Source organism: Diadema antillarum, unplaced genomic scaffold (genome assembly GCF_040938485.1).
Source record: "Diadema antillarum isolate AM-2024a unplaced genomic scaffold, OU_Dant_1.0 seq00000783_RagTag, whole genome shotgun sequence".
Taxonomy (NCBI): domain Eukaryota; kingdom Metazoa; phylum Echinodermata; class Echinoidea; order Diadematoida; family Diadematidae; genus Diadema; species Diadema antillarum.
In genome coordinates this window covers 1,441,598-1,467,784 of record NW_027271671.1, presented here as the reverse complement: position 1 = coordinate 1,467,784, position 26,187 = coordinate 1,441,598, and the positions used below count along the sequence as shown (strand labels likewise).

Below are 26,187 nucleotides of genomic sequence, written 5' to 3'. Positions count from 1 at the left end.
AGAAAATGCAGATCAACTTACAGCAGGATCAAGAAGGAATGGGAAATCCAAGAGAGACATCTCCATGTTACTGGCACAACATGCTTCAAGTGACTGGTGACTGAGACTAGCTTTGACCTGCCAACGATGGTACTCTGCCTGGTAGTCCAGTTCTCTGCAATGATGATCCCAACAAAAGGAAACAAGGAGCAAAAATGAATCTATAAACACATGTGTATCCTTATGAGAGGCAAAAAAAAGCAGATCTTCATCACCAGAAATAACTAGAAATGTCGCTACAGCGACTGGTTATACCCCCGCCAAACAACATTTCATAAGATTTGGTCAAAACAACATTTCATAAGCTTTGGTCAAAAAACTGAGGAAGTAGTTAAATCCGCAAGATCTTTCCTTGATCTTCTGCCATTAATATGCCGTTACCATAGCAACGTACTTTCGGGTACTGTCGAAAAATGCGTCTTGCACATCTACAACCAAAGGCACACATCTGTACCAAGTTTCATGGAAATTGGGCAAAAACTGAGGAAGTAGTTTGCAACACAAAATTTTCCATCATTTTGGCTCATAATATGTGAGCTGTTACCATGGCAACATACTTTTTGTCACTGTCAAGAAATGTGTCATGCTGACCTATATCCTAAGACAAACATTCAATATGAATTCCATGAGAATTGGAAGAACACTGATGAAGCAGTTTTGCCATGAAGCATTTTGCCCTATATTTTACCAATAACATGCCGTTACCATGGCAACGCACTTTTTGCCACTGCGGAAATATGTGTCTTGCACATTAACATATTCAGATGAACATCTGTACCTAATTTCATAAAAATTGATCAAAAACTGTGGGAGGAGTTCGCGACGCAAGATTTGTACCCATTTTTGCCCATAATATGCCGTTACCATGGCAACGTACTTTTGGGTACTGTCAAAAAATATGTCTTGCACATCTACAACCCAAGGCACACATCTGTGCCAAGTTTTATGGGAATCGGTTGAAAACTGAGGAAGTAGTTCGCGACGCAAGATTTGCAACGGACCGACCGCCCGACCGACCGCCCGACCGTCCGCTGATTCCTATTGACCGATTCGGGTTCGTTGAGGACAGCAGACATTTTACGGCACAGGGCGCAGCCATAGTGGGTGTATCGGTGTGTATCAGCCGACCCCCCCTGCTCTCCCCCACCCCCGGGCAACATGTTTATCACGCACTTGTAGCAAAGGTTCGCGCACTAGCAAGCATTCGCGCACTCAGTACGAGACGCCCATTGGCTAAAGCAGTTTTTCATTCTGCGCGCGTGCTAATGTAGGGAGAGGGGTGGGGGAGTGTGGAGGGGGGGGGTCGGATGATACACCCAGTATGGCTGCGCGCATGCCAAAAATACACATAGCGCGTCACAGAATCGGTCAATATACCCCCTTCAAACTTCGTTTGGCGGGGGTATAAAAACACGAGTTCACAGTTTATGTAGAGTGTACAGTGTATAACCGGCATTCTTCTACGTGGATAAAGTTGAGAGTGTATACTACGAAAAAAAAAACCAAAAAACAAATAACAATCAAATAAATAGATAAATCACTGAAAGCAGTTGCATTATGAAATCTAAACAGAGCAAAAAGTAAAACTTTCTATATGTTTGCATAGTATAGAAGGCAGGCTTATCAGTCCCTGACAATATGATAATGAGATATCGTAATTTCAGAGGCTCAGCTTGATTTGGCCAGATTGAGAAACAAATTTCCTTCCATTTACTGTAAAACACAATATTTTCGTGGCATGAAATTTTCATGAATTGGAGCCAACAGGGTTCTTCGCGGCATGAAATTTTCATGAGTTGCCTCTTACATTCAATGCATATAGTGTAGACAAAAACTTTCATGTGGATTTTAATTTCGCGAATCTCGGCTCTCGCAAAATTCGGGAAATTAAAATGCATGCGAACATTCCTCGTTTTACACTAACTCTTTATGTGACATGGTGTAAACCTCCTGTGTGCCACATCATTTTGAGACAGCAACATAGGTCATGCTTTTGGAAACCATTTTGTTTTTCAAATCTATGTAACTTTATAGATTTTTATTACCCTGGACATGAAATGAGCAAGGTTGTAGAAAAAAAATGCCAAGCTTTACTTTGATGTAAATTGTATGATAAATATATTGTTTTTCTTTCAATGACCACAAGCTAAATAATTGTAGAGGAATGACTTTTGCACACAAAACAGTGACAGAAACTTAGGATTTACTCGCAAATCCAGTAGGGAACACCACTTGATCGTCAATCACAACATAAAATGCAACTTAAGATACATGTGACAGGAATGGAATCACAAGAAATGCTTTCATTGTTCTGTGGCATGGGGCGATTTTTTGAGTTTGAGCAGAATATGCAAACTTGGCATGCTGTCAACTGAGTCTGGCGTGCAAACGTGGCACATAAAGAGTTAAATAAGCACAGGTGTCATCAAAGTAAGGCCAGAAATTAACCTGCAAAGTGAGGTACATGGACTGCTAAATAAGACTTCATCACAACTGTATACCCTTTAACATGCACACCTCATTTACTCACTGTTGGAGCTGCACAAGATCTTGGTAAAGGCAAACACAATCACACTTTTAAATCAAAATGACACAAAGAAAATTTTTCATGTAACTTTTGCTTCAATTAGGTATTGTTCCTGTCTCAAAGTTTTCATCTGAGGTGAGCACTGTCACAAAAATTATATCTCATATCTGGTAAAAACAGATCACACACACACACAAACACACACACACACACACACACACACATACACACAGGGAGAGAGGGATGAATCGAAGAACATGACATGGGTACAAACACCCAATTGCAACACTTATCATTACAATCAATTTATCTTTACCTGGATAACTGATGACAATAGAAGTCTTCAGTAAAGGCTAGTTCTTTGCTTGCATCTCCCTTGCTGGCAACCTGATTGGCTTCATAAATGATACCAATTGCCATGGCAACATGTAGCATACCTTCTGATGCTCTGCAATAATATGATGAAAATACATTTACATATGATTCACAGAATTTGCATGGCACCATACACCTGTTTAAAAACACACACTCTCCAAAAGGGGCATATCTATGCAAAAATAAATGTATGTTTTGGAAATTTTCTTCCATGAAAAACAATATAACTATGCAAGATAAAACATAAACTAGAAATGTCGCTATGGCGACTGGTATGCCTCCGCCATAATGCATGGTTCTCCTAATAGGTCTATAGTACAATGTCTTGACAATGTGTGATGACAGTTTCACACAATTGGCAAAATACTAAAATGACAGGTTTGCCACAAATGTCCTGAATGTTCACTTTCCTAGAACTAGGTTCAATTGGATGAATGATTAAAATGTCAGAGTGCAGGTATTTGGGGAACTGATGATTTTTACTTGGCTTTTGACCCTTTTATAAGTTTATGCATTGAGTAATTTTCAAGATATTGAGAAAAAGTATAATTTCAGTATCAAATGGTAAAATAGTATTATCTAAACCTGGCCTTTGACCTTTGACCTCACAGTTCCAAAGAGAATCACTGTTAGGTAGAACATGCATAAAGACGTAAGTTTCATGATGATACCTTGAGTTACTTTCGGGATATGGAGGAAAAAGTGCAATTTAGCACTTTCACTTGACCTTTGACCTTTTACCTTTTGGCAAGAAACTTCCCACAGAATATACATTGGGTAATACATGCATACATCAAGTTAGAACAAAAATCCTTCAGGCATTGCATAAATATAAGGAAAGTAGTGATATTTTGAGGAGTTGATCTTGACCTTTGACCCCCTGACCTTTGACCCATGACCCCCAACTTCCCTAGATAATCACTGCCTATCGGTACATGCATATATACTAAGTTCTATGAAGATACATTTGTGCCTTGAACCATTTGCGAGATATGGAGAAAAACATGAAATTTCAACTTTTTTTTCACAAAATAACCTGTGACCTTTGACCCCGTGACCCTAAAATCCAAACAAAGTATTATCCCCCCAGGATATGCCCTCATACCAAGTTTGATGTAAAACCACTACACGGTTCGACAAAAACAAAACGGGACGGACGGACGGACGACCCGAAAACATAATGCCTCCGGCCACTTCGTTGGCGGAGGCATAAAAAACAACTAGATATATCGCTACGGCTACTGATATGCCTCCGCCATAATGCATGGTTCTCCTAATAGGTCTATAGTACAATGTCCTGACAATGTGTGATGACAGTTTCACACAATTGGCAAAATATTAAAATGACAGGTTTGACACAAATGTGCTGAATGTTCACTTTCCTAGAACTAGGTTCAATTGGATGAATGATTAAAATGTCAGAGTGCAGGTATTTGGGGGATCTGATGATTTTTACTTGACTTTTGACCCTTTTATAAGTTTATGCATGGAGTAATTTTCAAGGTATTGAGAAAAAGTATAATTTCAGTATCAAATGGGAAAATAGCATTCATCTAAACCTGGCATCTGACATTTGACCTCACAGTTCCAAAGAGAATCACTGTTAGGTTGAACATGCATAAATATGTAAGTTTCATGATGATACCTTGAGTTACTTTTGAGATATGGAGGAAAAAGTGCAATTTAGCACTTTCACTTGACCTTTTACCTTTTGACCTTTTACCTTTTGACCTTTGACCTTTTGGCAAGAAACTTCCCAAAAAATATATATTGGGTAATACATGCCATACATCAAGTTTAAAAAAAAAAACATCTTCAGGCATATTGCATTTTAAGGAAAGTAGTGATATTTTGAGGAGTTGACCTTTACCCCCAACTTCCCTAGATAATCACTGCCCATCGGTACAAGCATATACTAAGTTCCATGAAGATACCTTGAACCGTTTGCGAGATATGGAGAAAAACATGAAATTTCAATTTTTTTTTCACAAAATAAGCTGTGACCTTTGACCTTTGACCTTGTGACCCTAAAATCAACACAAAGTATTATCCCCCAAGGATATACCCTCATACCAAGTTTGATGTAAAACCACCACACGGTTCTTGAGATATCAACAAAAACAAAACGGGACGGACGGACGTACGGACGGACGGACGGACGGACGACCCGAAAACATAATGCCTCCGGCCACTTCGTTGCGGAGGCATAAAAAATAAGAAAACTTTCCTCAATAGGAACAATTCTAGAACAACTGCAGTTTTGAAGTTTTGTGAGACTATAGTAAATGACAATACTGTGATATACTTAATTGCTACAATAAATCATGTTTTTTGCACTTTAGCAGATCTGAATTACTACTAATGTTGGTAGCATTAGAATCATTTAATACTGTGGCATACTTGGCACGATGTGCCCCTATTAGTCAGGTCGCTTAGTGAAATTACCGTTACACGGCGGATAAAAGCATCAAATTTGGCATACAGATTCCTTTAAGACTATTAAAGAATATTAGAGTAGGAGCCCTCTGGAATTTTTCGATTTTTAGGTAGAAAATGCTGAATTTTGATATTTCTTTATAATATGATATATAATAAATATACTGTGTTGCGTAAGTAATTGTCAGGTCGCTTAATGAAATTACAATTACACGGCGGATAAAAGCAACGTTTCTTTCTCACGGATTCCTTTAGGACTATTAAACAATATTAGAGTAGAAGCCCTCTGAAATTTTTCGATTTTTAGGGTGAAAATGCTGAATTTTGATATTTCTTTATAATATGATGTATATGTATACTGTATTGCGTACGTAATAGTCAGGTCGCTTAGTGAAATTATCATTACACGGTGGATAAAGGCATCAATTTTTTTCACACAGATTCCTTTAGGACTATTAAAGAATATTAGAGTAGGAGCCCTCTGGAATTTTTCGATTTTTAGGTAGAAAATGCTGAATTTTGATATTTCTTTATAATATGATATATAATAAATATACTGTGTTGCGTAAGTAATTGTCAGGTCGCTTAATGAAATTACAATTACACGGCGGATAAAAGCAACGTTTCTTTCTCACGGATTCCTTTAGGACTATTAAACAATATTAGAGTAGAAGCCCTCTGGAATTTTTAGATTTTTAGGGTGAAAATGCTGAATTTTGATATTTCTTTATAATATGATGTATATGTATACTGTATTGCGTACGTAATAGTCAGGTCGCTAAGTGAAATTATGATTACACGGCGGATAAAGGCATCAATTTTTTTCACGGATTCCTTTAGGACTATTAAACAATATTAGAGTAGGATCCTTCTGGAATTTTTCGATTTTAGGGTGAAAATGCTGAATTTTGATATTTCTTTATAATATGATATATATATATACTGTATTGCGTAAGTAATAGTCAGGTCGCTTAGTGAAATTACCATTACACAGCGGATAAAAGCATAATTTTTTTCACACGGATTAATTTAATACTATCAAACAATATTAGGGTAGGAGCTCTCTGGAATTTTTCGATTTTTAGGGTAAAAAAGCTGAATTTTGATATTTCTTTATAATATGATATATACTGTATTGCGTAAGTAATAGTCGGTCGTTTAGTGAAATTACCATTACACGGCAGATAAAAGTATCATTTTTTTTCTTCACACGGATTCCTTGAGGACTATTAAACAATATTAGAGTAGGAGCCCTCCGGGATTTTTGTAGAAAAACACTCAAAAGATCAAATTTCAAAATGGCCGACACTTGATTGGCATAACCTTCACTTTTCATGTCATATGGGTGATACGATGACAGTATATTACATTTGTTTTTGTATTTTTGGTTTGCTTTAGAACCTTAGCTTGAACATTACGTTAAGAGCATTATACTCTTGCGTATACTGGGGGAGAGAAGGGCAAAATATGAGAGTTTTGGGACCTGATTTTTTACTTACTTGTTACAAAAATTCTTACCGCGTTCGTCATAACGGGAGTGCACTGTATCCACAAATAACTCTTACTGCACTCAAAAATTATTTCAGTGCAAAATGATTCTAAGAGTCTCAGAGCATGGGAGTAGCAGGGGTGGATCCAGGAATTCCGTGAGGGGGAGGGGTGCCTTTACAAAATCAAAGTGGGCGCATGCCCTCCCCCTCCATTTTTTCTTTTTATTTCTTTGTTTTAACAAAGAATAGAAGGGGTTTGCCCGGTGCGCCTCCATGCACCCAGATCCGCCACTGAATAGGAAAACTGTTTATTCTAGAAACTATCTTCTGTCTGTTTAAACTGTATGCGTTATATTTGATTAGTATATGATATATGTATATAATATTTGATCAGTAATTAGTTCTACCATGCTCCATGTTTCAGATGCTTTGATGTTAATCATGGTCTCAAGTTTGGTTTTATGTTTTCAGTTCCATGACAAATAAATCAATTCACAACAGATCTGAACTTATATATTATCACATTCCATTACTTACGCAATACAGTATATATATCATATTATAAAGACATATTACAATTCATCATTTTCACCCTAAAAAATTGGAAAATTCCAGAGGGCTCCTATTCTAATATCAATGAGTAGGTCCTAGGGGATCACCTTTTTCAAATTTGGTGCTTTTATCCGCTCTAACTATACGGTAAGCCCAAATGTTGACATGAAGCAACTTGACTAAGGAAATGTGATAACATATAAGTTCAGATCTGTTGTGAATTGATTTATTTTGGAATTTGATTTCGTGTGTGTGTGTGTGTGTTTTTCCTTAAAAATTGCAGGACTCTTACTCTAATTAGAAATCCGTGCGCCAAATTTGATGCGTCTATCCGCCGTGTATAAAGCAAGACGATAAAAAATACGCAACAGTACAAGCGAACCATCACTTTTTAAGTTGAGGGCCGCCCCCTTTGCCCTGCCCCTCCCCCAGCCGTTCAGAGACTTTACATTACGCAAGAATATAAACAATGCTCCAACCGTAATGTCCAAATTCAGGTTTTAAGCCAAACCAAAAATAAAGATATATACTAATATTGTCATCGTGATCGTATCACCTATCTAGAAGTAATGTCACATGAAAAGTGAAGGGTTTGCCATAAGTGTCGGCCATTTTGAAATTTGATCTTGTGTGTGTGTGTGTGTGTGTGTGTGTGTTTAGTCTAATATTGTTTCCTAGTCCTCAAGGAATCTGTGCGCCAAATTTCATGTTTTTATCCCCCGCGTAAGCACGCAAAAGAACAACCGAACAACCATTTTTTAAAAAGGGGGGGGGGGGTCCCGCCCCTTTTGCCCTACCCCTCCCCCAGCAGTTCAGAGACTTCACCTTATACAAGAATATAATGCTCCTAACGCAATGTTCAAGCCAAGGTTCTAAAGCAAACCAAAAATACAAAAACAAATGTAATATATTGTCATCGTATCACCCATATGACATGAAAAGTGAAGGTTTTGCCAATTAAGTGTCGGCCATTTTGAAATTTGATCTTTTTAGTGTTTTTCTACAAATATCCCGGGGGGCTCCTACTCAAATATTTTTTAATAGTCCTCAAAATTTTGACATTAAGCGACCTGACTATATTATCTACTGTGATGAGTTCACCTCTGCTTGTGCAATGATGCTTTGGGAAGGAAAGCTATTCTTGTACTATTGGTGAGACATACCCGTGCTTTGGTCTTATCATGGACACCATGTGGGTCTGCATAATGCGGAGAATGCGTTGGAACCGGTCCCTCTTAAAGAGAGCCAGGGCATCAACAAGGGCAGACCTGGCACCAGGGGTCAGATGTTTGGCTAGCAGCCGGCACAAAACCTGTACCATATCAAAATGGACCTCCAGGAGCGGGCACTCAAGCACAATGAGAAGCTAGAAAAGCAAAATAGAATGTTGACAATTAATGATGTCACCACTTCTCTAGGGCACTAATCATTTAGAGATCTCTTGGTTACGAATGAGAGAAATGAGGTACAAATACATTTTTTAGCAATGGATTGTATCGCAACAACTTATGTCACACAAAAACAAGGTGATGATATTCACTTTATGATGCATCATGTACATTCTAATGTTTCCACAACTCTGCATGTTTAGATCCAACCTAGTATCTCACTTGTCCAAATTAGTTAGTCTGAGTGATAATGCACTATCAAATCACCAAAACAAAGTATTGAGCCTCCCTTCAGTTGAAAATCATTATCTTAAAGTAAAAGCACAATGTATTTCAAAAAATCATTCCTTCAGTCTGCTTGTTCCAAATTACCACTAGTTGTAGTATGTCTTATAATGCTTTCAAGAGAAAAATGGAGAATTCTCACACTTATTGTTACTTTGTTGCACTACCCATAAAATGCTGAAGCACTTTAGCTCAAGTGCCTGACCTGGTTGATCTGGTGGGGCTGGATCAGAGTCTGATCTAGTCTCATCAAGAGGATCTCTAGGGCATTGGCCAGAACAGTCATGAAGCGGTCCTTGGGCTGAAGGCCTGACAAGAGACTGAAGGCCATTCGCACAGCCTGCAGATCTAGTGAACTGTTTGGGTCCCTTTCATCAACCTTCAAAGAAACATGATAACAAAGTTGGGAATCAATGAATAGACCATTCTACAGTATCATGTACAGACAATAGAGGAACCATTTGAGAATGGAATCTCTCTAATAATGTAAAACACGGTGCCATGTACATATCAGTACCTATATCACATATCGGGAGACGGGAGACGAGAGATGGGAAACACTCGTTTCTTACTAAAAAAAATCAGCTTGCGGAGAGGAGAATAGAAAACATACTTACCTGAAATAGTGGAAAGTATAAAGAGCAGAGGAGGAAAGCATTTCTCGTTGGAAAAGAAAATCTCTGGTACCCAGAAGAAGCAAAATGGCCAAGTAAAGTGTCTGATGGAACCCGAGTGTCTACACATATCTCCTACACATCAGACTGTATGTAGTTCCATGCGTAACCAAGTGTGGACACGTAAGCTCTCGTCAGCACTGACAAAATGAGGTAACATTGATATTTATATTATACTCATCTCCGTGACTGCGATGTTCTAAACTGATAAACCTACACTCATGGAATGTGTCGGTGTGCATTATTTGCGAGGTGCCTGCTGTCTCTTACTGTAACTGAACAGATGTCATGACCTTCATTTTTAAATATTGGGAATGTGATCGGCAACAGATGAATATAACTTAGCTTATAAGCCAGTCTACTGAACTACATAGCCATGTGTGCGTGATACCGATGTGAGCTCCCAAGAACCCTGTAATTTGCACTTTTTGGGCAACTGTGATGCATTTGTAATACTTTTGGTATCTCTGCCGTAGCCTTGAAACGAACTGGTGACTAATTTTCAAAATGTCGGCCAAAGCGAAAGCTACCGCGGAAGCAGCAGCCCTTCAGGCGGTTGAGGACTACCTCAAAAGCGGAGCTTTTCTAGATGCCATCGAGAGCGCCGTTGAAAGGGCTATTGACACACACATCACGAAGTTCATTCAACGATTAGATGAGCTTGAGAAAGCCAATGCGGCCATAATGGAACGATCAGAACACGTCGATGGGAAATCATTGGAGCTTGAGACGTCTCAGAATGCCAAGGCAGCTGAGATAAAGAGGCTAACAGGCATTGTCGATGCCCAGGCAACGTCCATAAACAATCTGACACTCGCCATGAACGAAGCCAAACAATACTCGCGGCACAATTGTTTGAAGTTTTATGGTGTGAAAGAGTGACGCCGAGAACACCGATGAGGTCATCTGCCAATTAGCCTCTCTCTGAACACCTTGGTATTCCCCTGACAATGGCCAATCTTGACCGATCGAATCGCATCGCTCCAAGGAACAACACGATGGACCCACGCACGGGATCAGCCAACGCAAATGTCAGGAAGCCTCGCGCTATCATCGCCAAGTTCTGCTCATACCGCATGCGCAGTGCGGTTCTTCGCGCTCGGAGGAAGCTGAAAGGGACTGGCATGGGCATATTGTAGATGAGGCTCTGACGAGCACCAATCAGGAACTCCTGCGGGCCGCAAAGGGTCATCACAAGGTAAAGGAAGTGTGGTCCACTGATGGAAGAATAGTTGTTCTGCTACTGCCACCAGAGGGAAGACGATCAAAAGAACAATACACAGCAAAAAAGACTTGGACAAACTCTGATGACATTAGAAACCATGCATGTCACTGCTGACAAATTTCGAAAATGTATATTGGTAATTCCATGAAGTTGGGGCAGTGTCCATGTAGCATCGTGATATTTAAAAAATACATTTCAGCATAACTCAATATTAATTATGCTATACATTTATGGTTTGTAGGCTTTACATATAGGTTTGCATTGAGGCCACACATTTTCCTGGAAATTTTGTGCCATTCAGACTCAATTTTGATGAAGTTATTAAACAATATGTAACAGTGTCTTGTAGCATTGTGACGTGTCCATGTAGCATCGTGATATTTTAAAATTTGGTCCTAAGAGACAAATTATGGCAATTAGCTTGACCAAAATTTGATGCAATATGCATATTTACAAGATATTAATGAGATAGCTAAATATCTCAAATTTCCCGTACACAGTTTTAATTTTAAAAGAAAATTACAAAATGTATCATGATGCTATGCGGTGTCCTTTTTTGTGACATTTGGTGGACACCGCGTAGCATAGTGACACATTGTGTAATTTTCTTGTAAAAGTAAAACTGTAGAAAGGAGAGTTAAGATATTTAGCTATCTGACTAATCTTGTACTTATGCATATTATATCAAATTTTGGTCAAGCTAATTGCATCAATTTGTCTTTTAGGACCAGATTTTTACTATCACGATGCCACATGGACACGTCACGATGCAACAGGACACCGTTACATATCGTTTTTATAACTTCATCAAAATTGAATCTAAATGGCACAAAATTTCCAGGAAAATGTATGGTCTCAATTCAAATGTAAAGCCTATAAACAATATATGTATAGCATAAGTAGTATTGAGTTATGCTAAAATGTCACACTTTGTGCCCCAACTTCACAGAATTACCCATACGTTGTAACATTACCCCTGTTTTTTTCTCTCTTCTCATAAATGCCATATGCAGTATGATACTGATGATATGATTTTGAAAATTGGTGAAACACGTTTGAAATTTTATGAATCTGTAAATTTTTTAGGTGTTGTATTAAATAGTAAGTTGAGTTGGAATGATCATATTGATTTTGTTTGTACAAGAATTTCTCGTTTTATTGGAATTTCAAATCGACTGAAATAGGATTTGCCAGGTTATAATTTGTTCACTCTTTATAATGCTTATATTTTATCTGTTTTATCTCACTGTAATTCTATCTGGGAAAATAAGTATTCTTACCAAACTCAAAGACTTTTCTTACTTCAAAAGAAAGCAATTTGAATTTGTACAAAATCAGATTATAGAGTTCCAACATCTAAATTTTAAAAATCATTACACACCATTAAATTGCAAGATTTGAATAAAATGCATATATGTTCTTTTATGCAACGTTATCATGCTAAACCTCTTTCACCTTACTTACAAAATATGCTTTGTTTGAACTCTGATGTACATAATTATTATACAAGATCGTCAGATCATTTTCATTGATGGCGTTTCTTAACTGACAAATGTAAATATTCGTTACGTCATACTGGTCCTGTTTATTGGAATACTTTAGATTTGAGCAAACTTAATATACAGTGTAATAATATTTTTAAAAAACAGTATAAGAAAATGTTGCTTAGTAAGTATTGATATATTGGATATGGATAATGGGTCTTCTTTTTATTCTTTATTTGTATGATGTTGTTTTCTAAAGTATATTCTTTGTTGTGATTAATTTGGTACATATCATTTTTTAGTTATATTTTATAATGATCATATCGTGGGGTATGTGCAACATAACAAGCCTATTCTGGCTTTCTATACATGTACCATTTTCTGATTAACTGCACACACAATGTTAATGAGCTTGTGTTCTCTATGTACCTATATGCTATCTGTTTTCCCTATTTTTTTTTTCTCTTTTTCATAATCTTTTCCTGTTTTGTCAATGTTGTCACTGTATTTATATGTACACTTTTGTACAACATGCTCATATTTACATGTATTTTATATTTATACATTGAATCGGAAATAAAGATTGAATTGAATTGAATTGAATTGAATTGAATTGAATTGAATTGGGAATCTGAATTATTTTGGATTTATATGACCACAGCATATGTATAGATCTCAGGTTAGATGACATAATGACATTCATAATAAACAGCTTTTATTCATATCTATTCACTTTTACAATTTTTTGAAAAAGATCTGTTGTTATTGATCACATGACAACTAAATGTTTTCTTGGGGTTAAATGCCATTAAAGTTGTATAAACATAAAATCTGCAAAGTGTAAGTGAGAAAAAAAAAGAGGGAGGCAGGGACTTTAAATACCTTGAAGCTTGCATTAAGGGCAGCATCAGACATGAAGACTGTGCGGATTGTGTTGACCAGGAAGGCATCGTCATCGCATTCTTTGTATTGATTGATGATGCTCTGAAAGCAAATAGGAACAGAGAGATTAGCAGTGTCTACAGTGGGACATCGTCATGACTTCATCACACGTAAATGGTCTGACTTGGCTCCGCCTGTACATGCATAACACTAATTGCACAATGAATCCTTGCAGTAATTAACTCTGAAATAAACAGAAGGTCAATTACTGAGTGCCACATTGTGTATTAGCACAGTCTTGAGTATGCTGATTCCAAGGTCCAGAGGACATGGAAGACCAAGGAAAACTTGGTCTGAACATGTCAGGGATGAAATGAGGATGTGAGGCCTGACCAACATTGATCCACTGGACAGGGTTGTGCACAAAGTGCAGGTATTAGACATTCTTGTACCCTGCTGCCTATCTCAGAACCTGGGCCATTCTCAGCAGAAAACTAACTGCATCAGGGCCATCATCATGGCAATTATCCCAAACTAAATACTGTACTGATTAGTTATAAGTTTACAGCAAAGATTAGAGTTAGGGTTAGGTTTTGAGTTAGAGTTTGGGATAGGGTTAGGATTAGGTTCAGGATAAGGATTAGGGTTAGGGTCAGGGAAAGGGTCTGGGGTATATGTCCAGGGGAGTAATTGCCCTAGAACCAAACTTATACTTATATCAGGCTTGAGTGAAGTCAAGGCACTCACCTGCAGCATGCCCAGAGTAAGATGAGTGAGGGCAAACTCCCTGCCCGAGTCCAGCTCCAGGGATAGCGACCTCTCAAACTCCCTCAGGTCCTCGGTTTCCTCCAGAGCCTCCTGGTCTGACAAGAGCCGCAGTGGGCTGGGGGCTGGGCTGAAGGCAGGACTGGCACATGGACTGGGGATGGGGCTCACTGACATGGGGTTGGAGGAGAGGGAGGAAGGGGTGCAGGCTGAAGTAAGACTCAGGGCTGAGCCACCAGAATTCATCAGAAGGCCATGGCTAGTACTTCCTACAGGACTGGACTTGGTCCTGAAGACACAACAAGAAAATTTAGACAAAAACTGAATAAAAGACTGGAGGGAAAGAAATATGAAAGTGATGTGCTAATGTAGATTTAATAGCTATTGCTACAAGTACCCCTACTGTATGCCACTTGCTGCTACTCTATTACTGTGGTACTATTTATACCACTAATACTGCTGCTGCTATTTCTTTTTACTACACTACTGCTTCAATTACAACAACTACTTCTTGTCATTCAAAACTTCCAAAATAGGAATATCAATTTGATGTACCATCTAACATACACAAGAATGCTACCTTTTGTACTTTTGCTACTGAAATATACACTGAGGATGATACACGTACATGTGTACATAAGACATAGAATGTTTTATTATGCACAAATGTTGCTGCTCCCGTGTAAGACAGGCACCCCTTTTGACACACTTCTTGTCAGTAAAAGCATGCAGTTAATATGGTAATTGTTGACTCACAGTGTACACGGGTGATTGTATAACATAGAGTGGATTTACAATTATAGGTCCCACTCTAATTCAAAGCGAAAATAAATCATATGTATACATTTGGTATGGCACTATTTTCTCTATAAGAGGCACCAAACTTTCCCCAAGAAAAGAAAAAAAAAAATCTTTCTCTCCTGACCTATAATGATTATCCTGGATTCCATGAGTACTGAAGTTCTCCTGGCTACAGCTACGTCCAGCAGTATGAAGCCCATCTTCCTGGTCAACAGACATCCTACGACTCTTCAATAGCCCTGAGCTGTTTCTCACATGGCCAATATTGACATCATCACCTGACCCTGTCACCTGACCTGTAACAAAAACCAAGAACTTATTTGAAGTAGAAAACGACACGATGCTTGCTCGCACCAGGTCAACTCTAGATACCGGTACCACTACAGTCATTCAGTGTGATATCACATCATTATTTACAACATCATTACTATAACCGTTGAAATGATTTTCATCCTTACATATTTTGGGTCTATATGCTGAAGTGAGATGTTAAACCCTAATCACACTGGGCTTTTTTTGGCTATGCCAAAATCAGAGGGTTCTGCTCCCCCCCCCCCCCCCCCAAAGATCTGGCCATCAGTGGTGTGATCCTATGAAATATGCCACGCGTGACACCCGCGTCGTAATCTACAAGATTGTGTCTTAAGCTTTGTTGAAATTATCAATTTCTAGTTTTTATTAATTAAGGATGCAAATTTAGCCCAAGATATTGTTTTAGCCTAGCACTGAGTCTATTTTTTTTTAAGTTGCATGTCTGTTTTAACATATTCAAAAATTGCACATTATTAAAAACTTCAAAAAGTTATTTCAATTCTTATGTATTTCATCATTTTTGGAATTTATTATCTATTTCTTTGTGTTTTGTACTTTTTTCCCCTTTTTTATTAGAAATTGTCAGTGACCACTTTTCTACCATAATTAGCATCAAATTAAGCAATCAAAGTGATTAACAGTAGTAAAAGTCAGGTTTTTGTGAGTTTCATGACAGAGCAGTTTTCCAAAGGAAACGTACAGAAAAAAAAAATTAAAATTGTGCCCTTTTTGTGATGACATGCATACAAAAATGGGCATGGCAAATTTAGTCTCAAAAGTTGCACGAGACTTGAACCAAAAAAGGTCGAGAAGCCTTGTGACAAGGCCTTCTTGCATTGCAGAATTATTGTGTGAAATGTCAAGGAGGGGGATTCTTATCCAGTGCCAGCAGCACAAAAACTTTTGAACCAACTGTCTCATTTTCTTCACATTTCACTGATGTGTTCTCTTATGTTGCTGCATTTACTCAATCAAAATTTATATATGTATTTGAGGTAAATTCTCGTTAACGTTGACAAGTTTGTTTGATGGTAAACATATTTCTCTAACAACAGAATTACTATAAGTTGCATTATATGAAATAAAATTCATGTGACCATAATTACAAATAACACCAATATCCTCATCAGATCCTCACTTACATATTGTGTTAAATGACATATAGTCAATATGATCATAACTATCAACATCAAGACAACAACAAGATCCATACTAAATGCATTTGATATGTACATGTGTGAATAAATAGTGACATTGAGAATTTTATGCTCTAACAATATGGGTTTCATACCATTTCTATTCCTGCTAACTGTTCCATTCATCCATGGTATGTCTGCCTCTGCAGTGATTGGCAAGCTGTGATCACTCCCCCATCGCAGCACATCCCCTCCACTGCTGCACACCTCTTCTGGACCTACACCTCTAAGCTTGCCGAGTGAACCCGAGGGTTGGGTGGGCAGTGATGGGTTGGAGGCCTTACCCTCGGGGGCCTGTCGATTTCGGGAACCTGTAGGCAGTCCGGCAGTGGAGGAATGTTTCCCAGAGGGTGGTTTGTGCACTAGTTTCTTCAGCAGCTCCTTCCTGGCTGGAAAGGCCTTCTTGCCCCTATCTAAGCCCTCATGGTCCAAATAGGAAAGCTGCTGGCAGCTCTTCCGTCTTCTCTCTCCAGCAACATGACCATCAATTGTCACTAAGGACTCCCTCTTTGGTCCATCATTAAAAAGAGTGGCAAATGGGGAGGATGAGTAGAGGGCCTGGAGAAAGGATTTTACTTTACCATTTGTGGACTGGAAGACGTTAAGAGGCAAGGCACGGCCGATGAATTTCTCAGAACTGCAGAAATATAGCCTGTGATGCAAAGACAAGAGACTGGGCACTGAGTTACACAAACCACAATAGTGTCAAGGGATACCTTACTGAAGTTTATATGATCATAGGGAGGAACAGGCTGACAATAAAGTGTTCACTGCAACATAGCCATTGGTTAATACATGCCCTACAGTCTTTGTTCTGTCCTGTTTCTATTTAAAAGGTCTTTGACTTAAAGCTCTCTTCATTTACTTGTGATCCTTTTCTCTCTTAATTAATTTCTTGAGAAAATGACATAGAGCCAAAACACACTGTCTGGCACGTATTCATGACATGAATTGTCATCACGCTGTTTTAACCATATACAGGAAAATAAAGTGACATCTGATCTCAAATAAGACAAAAGATAGAAATATGTCTACCTTACATCATTTTTTTCCCTCAATGGAGTGTCTTCGTTATGACTCTGATGAAGAAATAATGCAGTTACTTCGTTTAAAAAAAAAAGAAAAATTAGACCCTGCTTAGAAGTACTGTAAAAGTGGATACTTATGCGCGACTAATTTTTCACGCTTAGCCGGGTGAGACGAGTTTCGCATGTTTTTAATTTCGCGGAATCAAGACATCAACATATGGCAAGCAGAAATATTTGCGTGCCTTTATTTTTGCACTAGTTTCTGGTTGCACAAAATGTGCAAAAATTTCAACACCACATAAAATTTCCACTTTTACAATAGTGGAAAATGACATACCAGTTCTCTCATGCAAGAAACAGTACAGCTGACTTTACACATAGGAGGTAACTTCTTACACATCTAAGAACATTGAATATCATGCTTCTTTTCTGTCTTTCTCAGATCATGTGTTTGATTACCATGGTGTTTCAAAGGTTTTTGTTTTGTTTTGTTGTCACCTCAGCACTCAGCATTAAAGGAAAATACAGGAGAGAGGAAGACAGAATATTGTGTTGTACTACACTGCTTTCATTGAAACCAAAAGCAACTATGTATGATGAAACAATGACATACCTCTGACTGGATGCAAGCTGTATGCTGACAATGGCTGCAATGTCTGGGGCAAGTTTTAGTGCACCCTTGGAGGATCTGCAGAATTTATTCTGGCACTCCACATTGCCACAACCCTCAGTAATCTGGTAGTAGTACCTGCCACAATAAAAAACAGTACAAAACATATCACATACAGACTTATTCACTTTAGAAAAGTTTTTGTTGTTCTCCATAGTATTCTTAAGTTTATTATGAAATAAATCGTAACAAATCTTAAACAAACTGTACAATATCTTATTACACCAAGATCACTTAATTGGTTACTGGATGCAAAGCAGTATAATATACATCTTCGAGCCACACAAGGGAAAATAATGATGTGACTACGTACACTATCACATTTTCACACGCAATTTGGAGCTTACAGTTTGATTACTAACATTACACTTAGCTTTTAATGAAACTAAACTAAATATAATGCAAAGCTCAAATTTTAGGGCAAACCTTTTCACCAGCTGCTCAAGGTAGGATTTTGCCAGTGCTCCTGCAGTGTTAGGTGTGTCATAGCTCCTGGCAGGTTCAGCTTCCTGGACCGACAAGTTGCTGTCTGAGAGTGCTGCTAAGTTGCTAGCACTAAGATTTCTGTTGGGTGAGGGAAAAGTGCAAAGCATTATCATTAGTATATCAACTACTAAGATTAAATGAAACTTAGAGTACTAAAGACTGTCTTTAAAGGCAATTTACAAAATGTTTGTGGCTGATACGTGAAGCATAGATCAACAAATTTCATTAGTGAGGGGATACAAATCCAAAGGGGAGTCTGGTTAAGGGTAAGGTTAGGACCAACTGGGCAGGACACAAGGCTTACATGTGAAATATATCTCATGAGACCAGACAAGAAAAATTCATTCTATTCATTGCTGTGTTTGTTTTTTGATTTTATAAGCAAAACATTCCCATGCCCAAACATTATGTAATATTGTACGACTTCAATACATAGTATCCAATAGGTAGCTTTGCTACAGATGAAGGAGTATGACTATATTAATACGAGGACTTATCAATGGGTATGGTCAAATTTGAATCTTTGGAAAGATAATAAAGAAGACAGGAGACCCAGTGGGTCTAGTGTTCAACTGAGTAAGTTCCCCTTTCACACATTCTTACAGATTATTACCTAATATGAACAGAGCAAACTTGGGTGCTTTGGGGGACCTCCATGTTGACATGGTGTCCATTTGTATATTTCATCACATTTGTGATCACATCACATTTGTAATACCTGCCAAGTTTGTAGTATATTTCACCATGCATTTTTTAGAAGAAGATGAAAGTATGAAAAATAGCAAGCAATTTTAGCACTGACCCTATGGTGCCGATCCCTGGACCCCAATAAACAATGTTTAAAGTACACTCACTAATGCCTTCATTAAATGTATTTCTGGCTTTATAGAAAATTTAAAAAAAAAGAATATCTTTTACAGATTATATAATTTGGTGGTTGGGGGAGGGGGACATATGTGCCCATTTGTGCTTGCAGTGTATGTTCTATCATCCTAGTAATAATACCTGCAAGTTTTAGCGACAAATTTAACCATGCATTTTCAAGAAGAAGATGACAGTGTGAAAATTCGTCCCATTTCAGTCCCCCTCCTCCCACTGGGCCCCAACAGAATATCCCTGGATCTGACATGAACAAACTTGAACAAACTGCACTCGCAAACATACTTCCTTATAGTATTCTAGCTCTGTCATTTCTATTTTATGGGGGGGAGAATAGAATAAAGATTCTCTAATTTGGAGGGAAATTTTTCTATATATTAGTAGGACATAAACATGTCATTTTTTCACTTTGCCCCATACAAAAGTTTATATTTATGTATGTGTATGCATATGACTGTGTTTGTATGTATGTGTATACCTGTATGTACAGTACGTCTTCACATCAATTATTTACAGTTGAACCTCTCTTATCCGGCCTCCCTTTATCCGGATCTCTCTATCATACGGACGCAATCTCGCTGTGATTCTTTTTTTTTAAATAATTACGGAAGGAAAGGGGGATTCCCAATTCCTTGAGAACTCCTACACAAACACACATGAATTACATAACTTCCAACATGATTAACATACATCACATCAAATTTCCTTCCAAATTCTTGCAAACACGAACCTCTATTTTGGGGTCTGTTTATACTGAGTGTAACAATGAAAAGGTTGCAGTATACACATTACTACATGTGGTACTACAATGGGCTACATCAGTACATGTGTATGTATATGTACATGTATAAAGCATTGAGTCTCCCGTATCCTGCCAAATCCCTTATCCGGATGAGCCCCGGTCCCGACTTGATACGAGAGGTTCAACTGTACTAGATCTCCTTTTATCCAGCTTACCCCGTCCTTCCCATCTGCTCCGTCATTTTTTTTTTTATTTTTTTATTTTTGTGGGGGCCACCTTTCTGATTGTGTCGCTCTTAACCACTGAGTATTTTTTTATTTTTCTAATTTTTATATGTGTGGTCCATGATATGTATTCTATTGGGAGAGCTAAGTAGGCCATAAATGTGTGGGGTTTTTTTCACTCTGCCCCCATACAAATGTTCGTATACACTATATATGCGTGTACATGCAAATGGCTGTGTATTTAAGTGTATACCTGTATATGTAATCAATACAAATATCTGCTTATTTCTATCTTTACCTCTTTTTCTCCCTCTATTCCTCTCGTATCTCTACTCCACACTTCTTCCGTATTGATACTTACCTTGAGAATCACTCTCATAATATTATTTTTCTTTATATTTCTGCAATTCTAAATGGAGATATATGAATTTTTTATGTGTATTTCGGGACAAGTAGAAAAATTATTTTGAAAAATTTGATGTTGTTATTTGGACGATGTTTAAAGAAGAATGTGGGTCACGGGGTCTTGGTGTCGGATGAGAGTGCTAGGGTTCCCAAATATAATACATGTTTCACGGGATAAATTAGTCATTAAAATGAAATTTGGTTATGAAATATATAAACAGTTGATATAATTATATTTGGGGTTGTGCAATTACATATTTCTAAATATCTTATTTTTGGTTATTATTAGTTATGCAAAATTGATGTCCTGTGTATGATGTTTTGTAGTTTTATTGGAGTTGAGGCAAACCAGTCGTCACAGTACTTTTTATATAGTTCTGCTTGTTTTTGCCAATGTGGAATATGTTCTTACCATGTGCTTCATATACCGAATATTGCTCAACCTATTGATTTTTGTAATTTTGATATTTTCTCGCTCATTTTTATCATGCCTGTAAATGCTTTATTTTGTAACTGTCTGAAATCATTTGTAATGTTATACACAATTTAGCCCCTGGGCTACGAGATATGATATCAATAAATAAACCTTTCTATATATATATAGAGAGAGAGTATTGTGCTCATATGAAAAAACAAACAAACAAAAACAAATGAGCTCCCATCATCCTAGGAATCTTACCTGCCAAGTTTGGTGGTATGTTGCTTTTCAAGAAGAAATTTTATGAAAGAAAGTTTATGCAGGACATACAGACTGTATGTACGAGAAATGTCTATTGCAATAGCTTAATACTTGAGCCTCTGGCGCAGCTGAGCTACAATCAAAAGGGTAGCTACATTAGTGTGGCATGAAATGCAACATTCATTAAAAAGAAGGAAGTCTTTCTATACTTGGGAACATCAGCACCCACTATTCAAGTTCTCAGATGACTTGATTACTCCACTACACTTTAAGCAAGACTTCACTAAATCTGCTTTGTCAAAGTCTGCACGCATGAACATAAATACTTCCTCTCTGGCAGAAGCATCCTGTTAAACATTACCAAATAGCAGTAGGAACAAAAAAAAAAATGACCAATGGCTACTGAGTATATGAGCAAACAAAATACACAAATAAGAAAATGGAAATGAATATAAACAAACAAAAAGAAATGCTGGGTAATTAGAAGCATTAGAAAAGATGAGCTGACCTTTTCAAATCTGTCAATTTGGCAAGGCTGTTTGACCGCACTCGTCCCTCCAGAAGCAAGGCATCCACAGAGCCTCTGCGTGTGGCTGCAGCTAGCTTGGGCTGGCTGGAGGAGAGTTGTCTGCAGCAGCAGCAGCAGCAGCAGCAAAAAACAAACAAACAAATGATGATGATAATAGTAATAATAGTAATAGTAGTAGCAGTAGCAGTAGTAGTAGTAGTAGTAGTAGTAGTAATAGTAATACTACTACTACTACTACCACTACTACTACTACTAATAATAATAATAATAATAATATCAATAATAGAATATATATATATATATATATATATATATATATATATACACACACACACACACACACATATAAATAGATAAAAATCAAGACAAATATGATGTACCACCATTCACAATCACTCCATCTACCATAGAACCTCTGAATGCTCAACCATATCATAGATTACTTCAGAACTGGTAAAATGTTCCTTCTCCCTATGGGAAATATACTTTAGATATGAACCATAATAGCAAAATGAAAGTACACAAACAGTAACAAGTCAGAAAATAAAGAACACAACACTGAAGACATAACATAATGATGATAATGACCATTAATATAAAATGCAGGTGTTTATTTTACCATTACCAGGCAACTATTTCACACGTTTATCTGTGAAACTGTTGTCATTTTATGACTGAACATCAAAACTTCACACCCCTAAAATATGAGAGATTGCTAGATTCCACTTGTCCATGATGGCAGCTTATCTGTTGTACACTGTAAGAAACCTAACTGCACTGATATGTATACGATTTATCTTTAAAATTGCAATAGCTTAAAAGATACATTATCATATATGCCCACAAAATTCAAATAAGTTTATAGTTGCAGCCATTTAATGGAATAACCATTTACACCCCTGAAGGAATCTTACTGTTAGCTGACCTGTGTGTTATTTACATGTGTACTGCCTCCTATTCCACAGGATTGTACTTGTCCACTTAGACAAGTTTGATGACATACACCTGTAATGGTTTTAAGTAATATGACAGATTCCCTTTCCATTTGTGAAAATTGGTGTCATAGCATGGTGTTATGATCTCCAACCTTAAAGTGAAACATCCATATTATTATTAATGTATTCACTATCAAAAAAATACACTGACTGATGTATAAGAATAAGAGAAATGATACTGCCATTTTGTAACAACATAATTGCAGATTTATCTGAACAAATATTGCAGGTGCCTACATATACCATTTTGCTGAGATTTAATGATTTTGACTTGTTTTCCCTTTTCCTTTCAGTGCACATGTACAATGCTTTAAAATATATAACATTAAAGATATAAAAACAAAGACGTGAATCAAGAATGCCATGATATTCTAATAATTCAATCACTACATGACTCTGATTAATATGGATCTTCACAAAATAAGTGAAATTCATGCAAGTTCCTTCCATGACTTGGTGGGTTATTCTTCCATGCAGATCTAAGGTAAATCATATTTTTGGTTTCTTACCCTTGAGTTACTTTATCATAAATTCCTTGGTACATGTAGTTCTACAATGTATATAATCATGCATGTACATGTACAACAGCCCAGAAGTACAAGTGTACCTGGCAAGTCTCAGTCGTCCTGATCCATGAGGCCTGTCCATGTTGGCACTGGGGATGTTCTTCTTTGGGATGGCCCCTGCAGGTCCCACAGGGGGCCTTCGATGGGTGGCCAGGGTGTCAGTGCTTCCACTCATGGGACTGTATGTACATGAAGGACAGATGTATTTGTTATGTACCTGTGTGATGGGGGAGGACAATTAGAAAGGGAACATGTGATTTGCCGAACTATAAAAACAATCAGTCACATTTGTTAATTGTACATGTAGTGTCTCTGGACCATGGTTGCAAAAGAGTATCTATGTATAATTGTAAAACTGCATGGAAAAATTCTCACCTTGTTTACTACTACTGACTATATAAATTTTGCAAGGTTTACCTTTTTTTGCTCCAATACCAGCATACAACCATATTTTGATTTGATAACTTTTTCTTACGTATCTTATGTCCTTTCTCCAAACTCCTGAGATTGACATGACCAAGTTAGCATATTATGCAGGATATCATTAGATGAAAACATTTAACAGCAAACTATCCTGGCTGCAGGTATCCTCAAATCATCATTTTTATTTTTTTGCTTAATATTTCTGGTTCACATTCACAATGCTTGTCTTGTTCTTCAACAAGGCAGTCAGTATTTAAAGGCACTCAGTCGTGGCGAGTGGTTTGTGCGGCACGGAGACGAACGCAACACGCTGCCTCCCCCATTCTGTATCAAATGTAGTGACCCCGAATGAGAATAGCGCTGGCTCAATGGGTCAGCGAACAAAACGCGTAGGCTACAAGAGCGCTCTCTGTGCTAATCTCCTAACCCAAAATGGCTGTCCGAGCGAGCCACGTGAGCTTCCGAATGGACGCACACACTCAGTGCGCATGCGCATGAAGAGAGGCCAAAAGAGCCACGCGTCTTCTGGCCTCTCTCCTCCAATCACCGCAGCTCACGGTGACAATATTTGTGTATGATGCGTACACACACATGCACACACACACACACACACACACACACACACATTTTCTGGCCTCTCTCCTCCAATCACCGCAGCTCGCGGTGACAATGTTTGTGTATGATGCGTACACACACATGAAAACACACACACGTGTCTCAGTGGCAGCATTGTCCCACACGTTTATGGATATAGCACCGAGTCTGGCATTGCGCAATTGCATGCACAAACTTCGGTCGTTCGGAGTTTACGTACCATTAGGGATGGCGATCGGCTGCCTTTAAGATTGTCGCTAATCATAGCTAGGGGGAAACAAAAATCCTCCTCTCCTACATGTATCCCACATCGGTATACAAATGTACCATTCTAATCATAATTTTGGTGTCACATCTCTTTGCATAAAAGTAGAGAATTGCAATCAAATGATTAGCAAAAGTCTGTGAAATCAGCGTATAATCATTGAATCACTTTCAAATCAAATCACATTATTAAATAGTTGTCAATATTCTGTATTCACCAAGTATTCACCTATTGTATGGTTTGTACAAAAACAAAAAGGATTTGTACATTACGCTTGTCATGATATTGGAGAAATAAATAGATATCAAAATCAAAATCAAATCAAGCAAGTATATCTGTGAGTACATTTCCATATTATGAGCAGAGTTACTTGCTTACTTGCTTAATTCGAGTGGTGTTCTCGATCTACAATGGCACTCCAAGTTTGTCTGTCCAGCATTGCGGTCTTTATCTCATTGGTGTTTAGACCAGTGTCTCTCTTAAGCATGTCAACAAAGTTGATCACTGGTCTGCCTGGTTTCCTGCTGGCATCCAGTGTATCAGTTTTGAAACACACTCATTGTAGATTACAACAGTTAAATATGCCATGTGATTGATGACTTTTATATAGTCCACAATGGAAACTTTAAAATAGCTACCTTCACTAATCAATGAAGACTGGATGACTCTTGTACAATGTACTCTGAATGAAGATCTCCCGACATGTACGTCAGCTCATATTCATAAAAGAGGATGTTTCTTGCCTGCATTCGTATATCATAAACTACACTGAATACCAACATCTTTGTCATGACAAATGTGTAAAGACACATTTATGTCCATGACAGTAACACCCTGACCCCCCCCCCCCCCAAAAAAAAAAAAAAAAAAAGTGCTAGAGTTGAGATAGACAGAAAGATCCGTCTGTCCGGAGGAGTCTTTTATTTTTTTGACGTTATCACTCTCCTCTGGAGACAGGAGGGAATCCATGAAGCCAGATGCAGTCTCCGCGGAACATATCCCCGATGACCAGATACAGACCGATCTTTCGGTCAAGAGTTGAAATAGCACTAGCACTACATGTAGCACCGAACTTGAAATCACCCATCATGGTGGTCCACGAGGGGTTTCAGCATGTTGCTGCAACATGCTCGAATTCTTGTGCAACATCCTCAAAAGCCAGCAACATGTTGTGCAACATCCTCAAACTGCAACAAGCTCCAAATAAAATGAAGACCTGAATAAAAGAATGACCCAAGTCCAATTTTTGGCCAAATTCAGTTTGACATGGG

At 37.9% G+C, this 26,187-nt stretch overlaps 1 protein-coding gene across 1 annotated transcript in view; it reads right to left on the bottom strand.

Annotated features, from left to right (window-relative positions):
- The window catches only part of LOC139739131 (probable E3 ubiquitin-protein ligase HERC4), a 45,493-nt gene that overhangs the window by 12,885 nt on the left and 6,421 nt on the right, over positions 1 to 26,187 (bottom strand). The window contains exons 2-13 of the mRNA XM_071649749.1: positions 23,676 to 23,813; positions 22,053 to 22,172; positions 18,556 to 18,693; positions 18,073 to 18,207; positions 16,527 to 17,083; positions 15,048 to 15,219; positions 14,105 to 14,411; positions 13,358 to 13,459; positions 9,298 to 9,471; positions 8,583 to 8,785; positions 2,883 to 3,014; positions 22 to 154 (exon numbers count right to left, since the gene is read on the bottom strand). Coding sequence (XP_071505850.1) covers positions 22 to 154; positions 2,883 to 3,014; positions 8,583 to 8,785; positions 9,298 to 9,471; positions 13,358 to 13,459; positions 14,105 to 14,411; positions 15,048 to 15,219; positions 16,527 to 17,083; positions 18,073 to 18,207; positions 18,556 to 18,693; positions 22,053 to 22,172; positions 23,676 to 23,813 — 2,311 coding nt within the window. The remainder of the gene's footprint in view (positions 1 to 21; positions 155 to 2,882; positions 3,015 to 8,582; positions 8,786 to 9,297; positions 9,472 to 13,357; positions 13,460 to 14,104; positions 14,412 to 15,047; positions 15,220 to 16,526; positions 17,084 to 18,072; positions 18,208 to 18,555; positions 18,694 to 22,052; positions 22,173 to 23,675; positions 23,814 to 26,187) is intronic.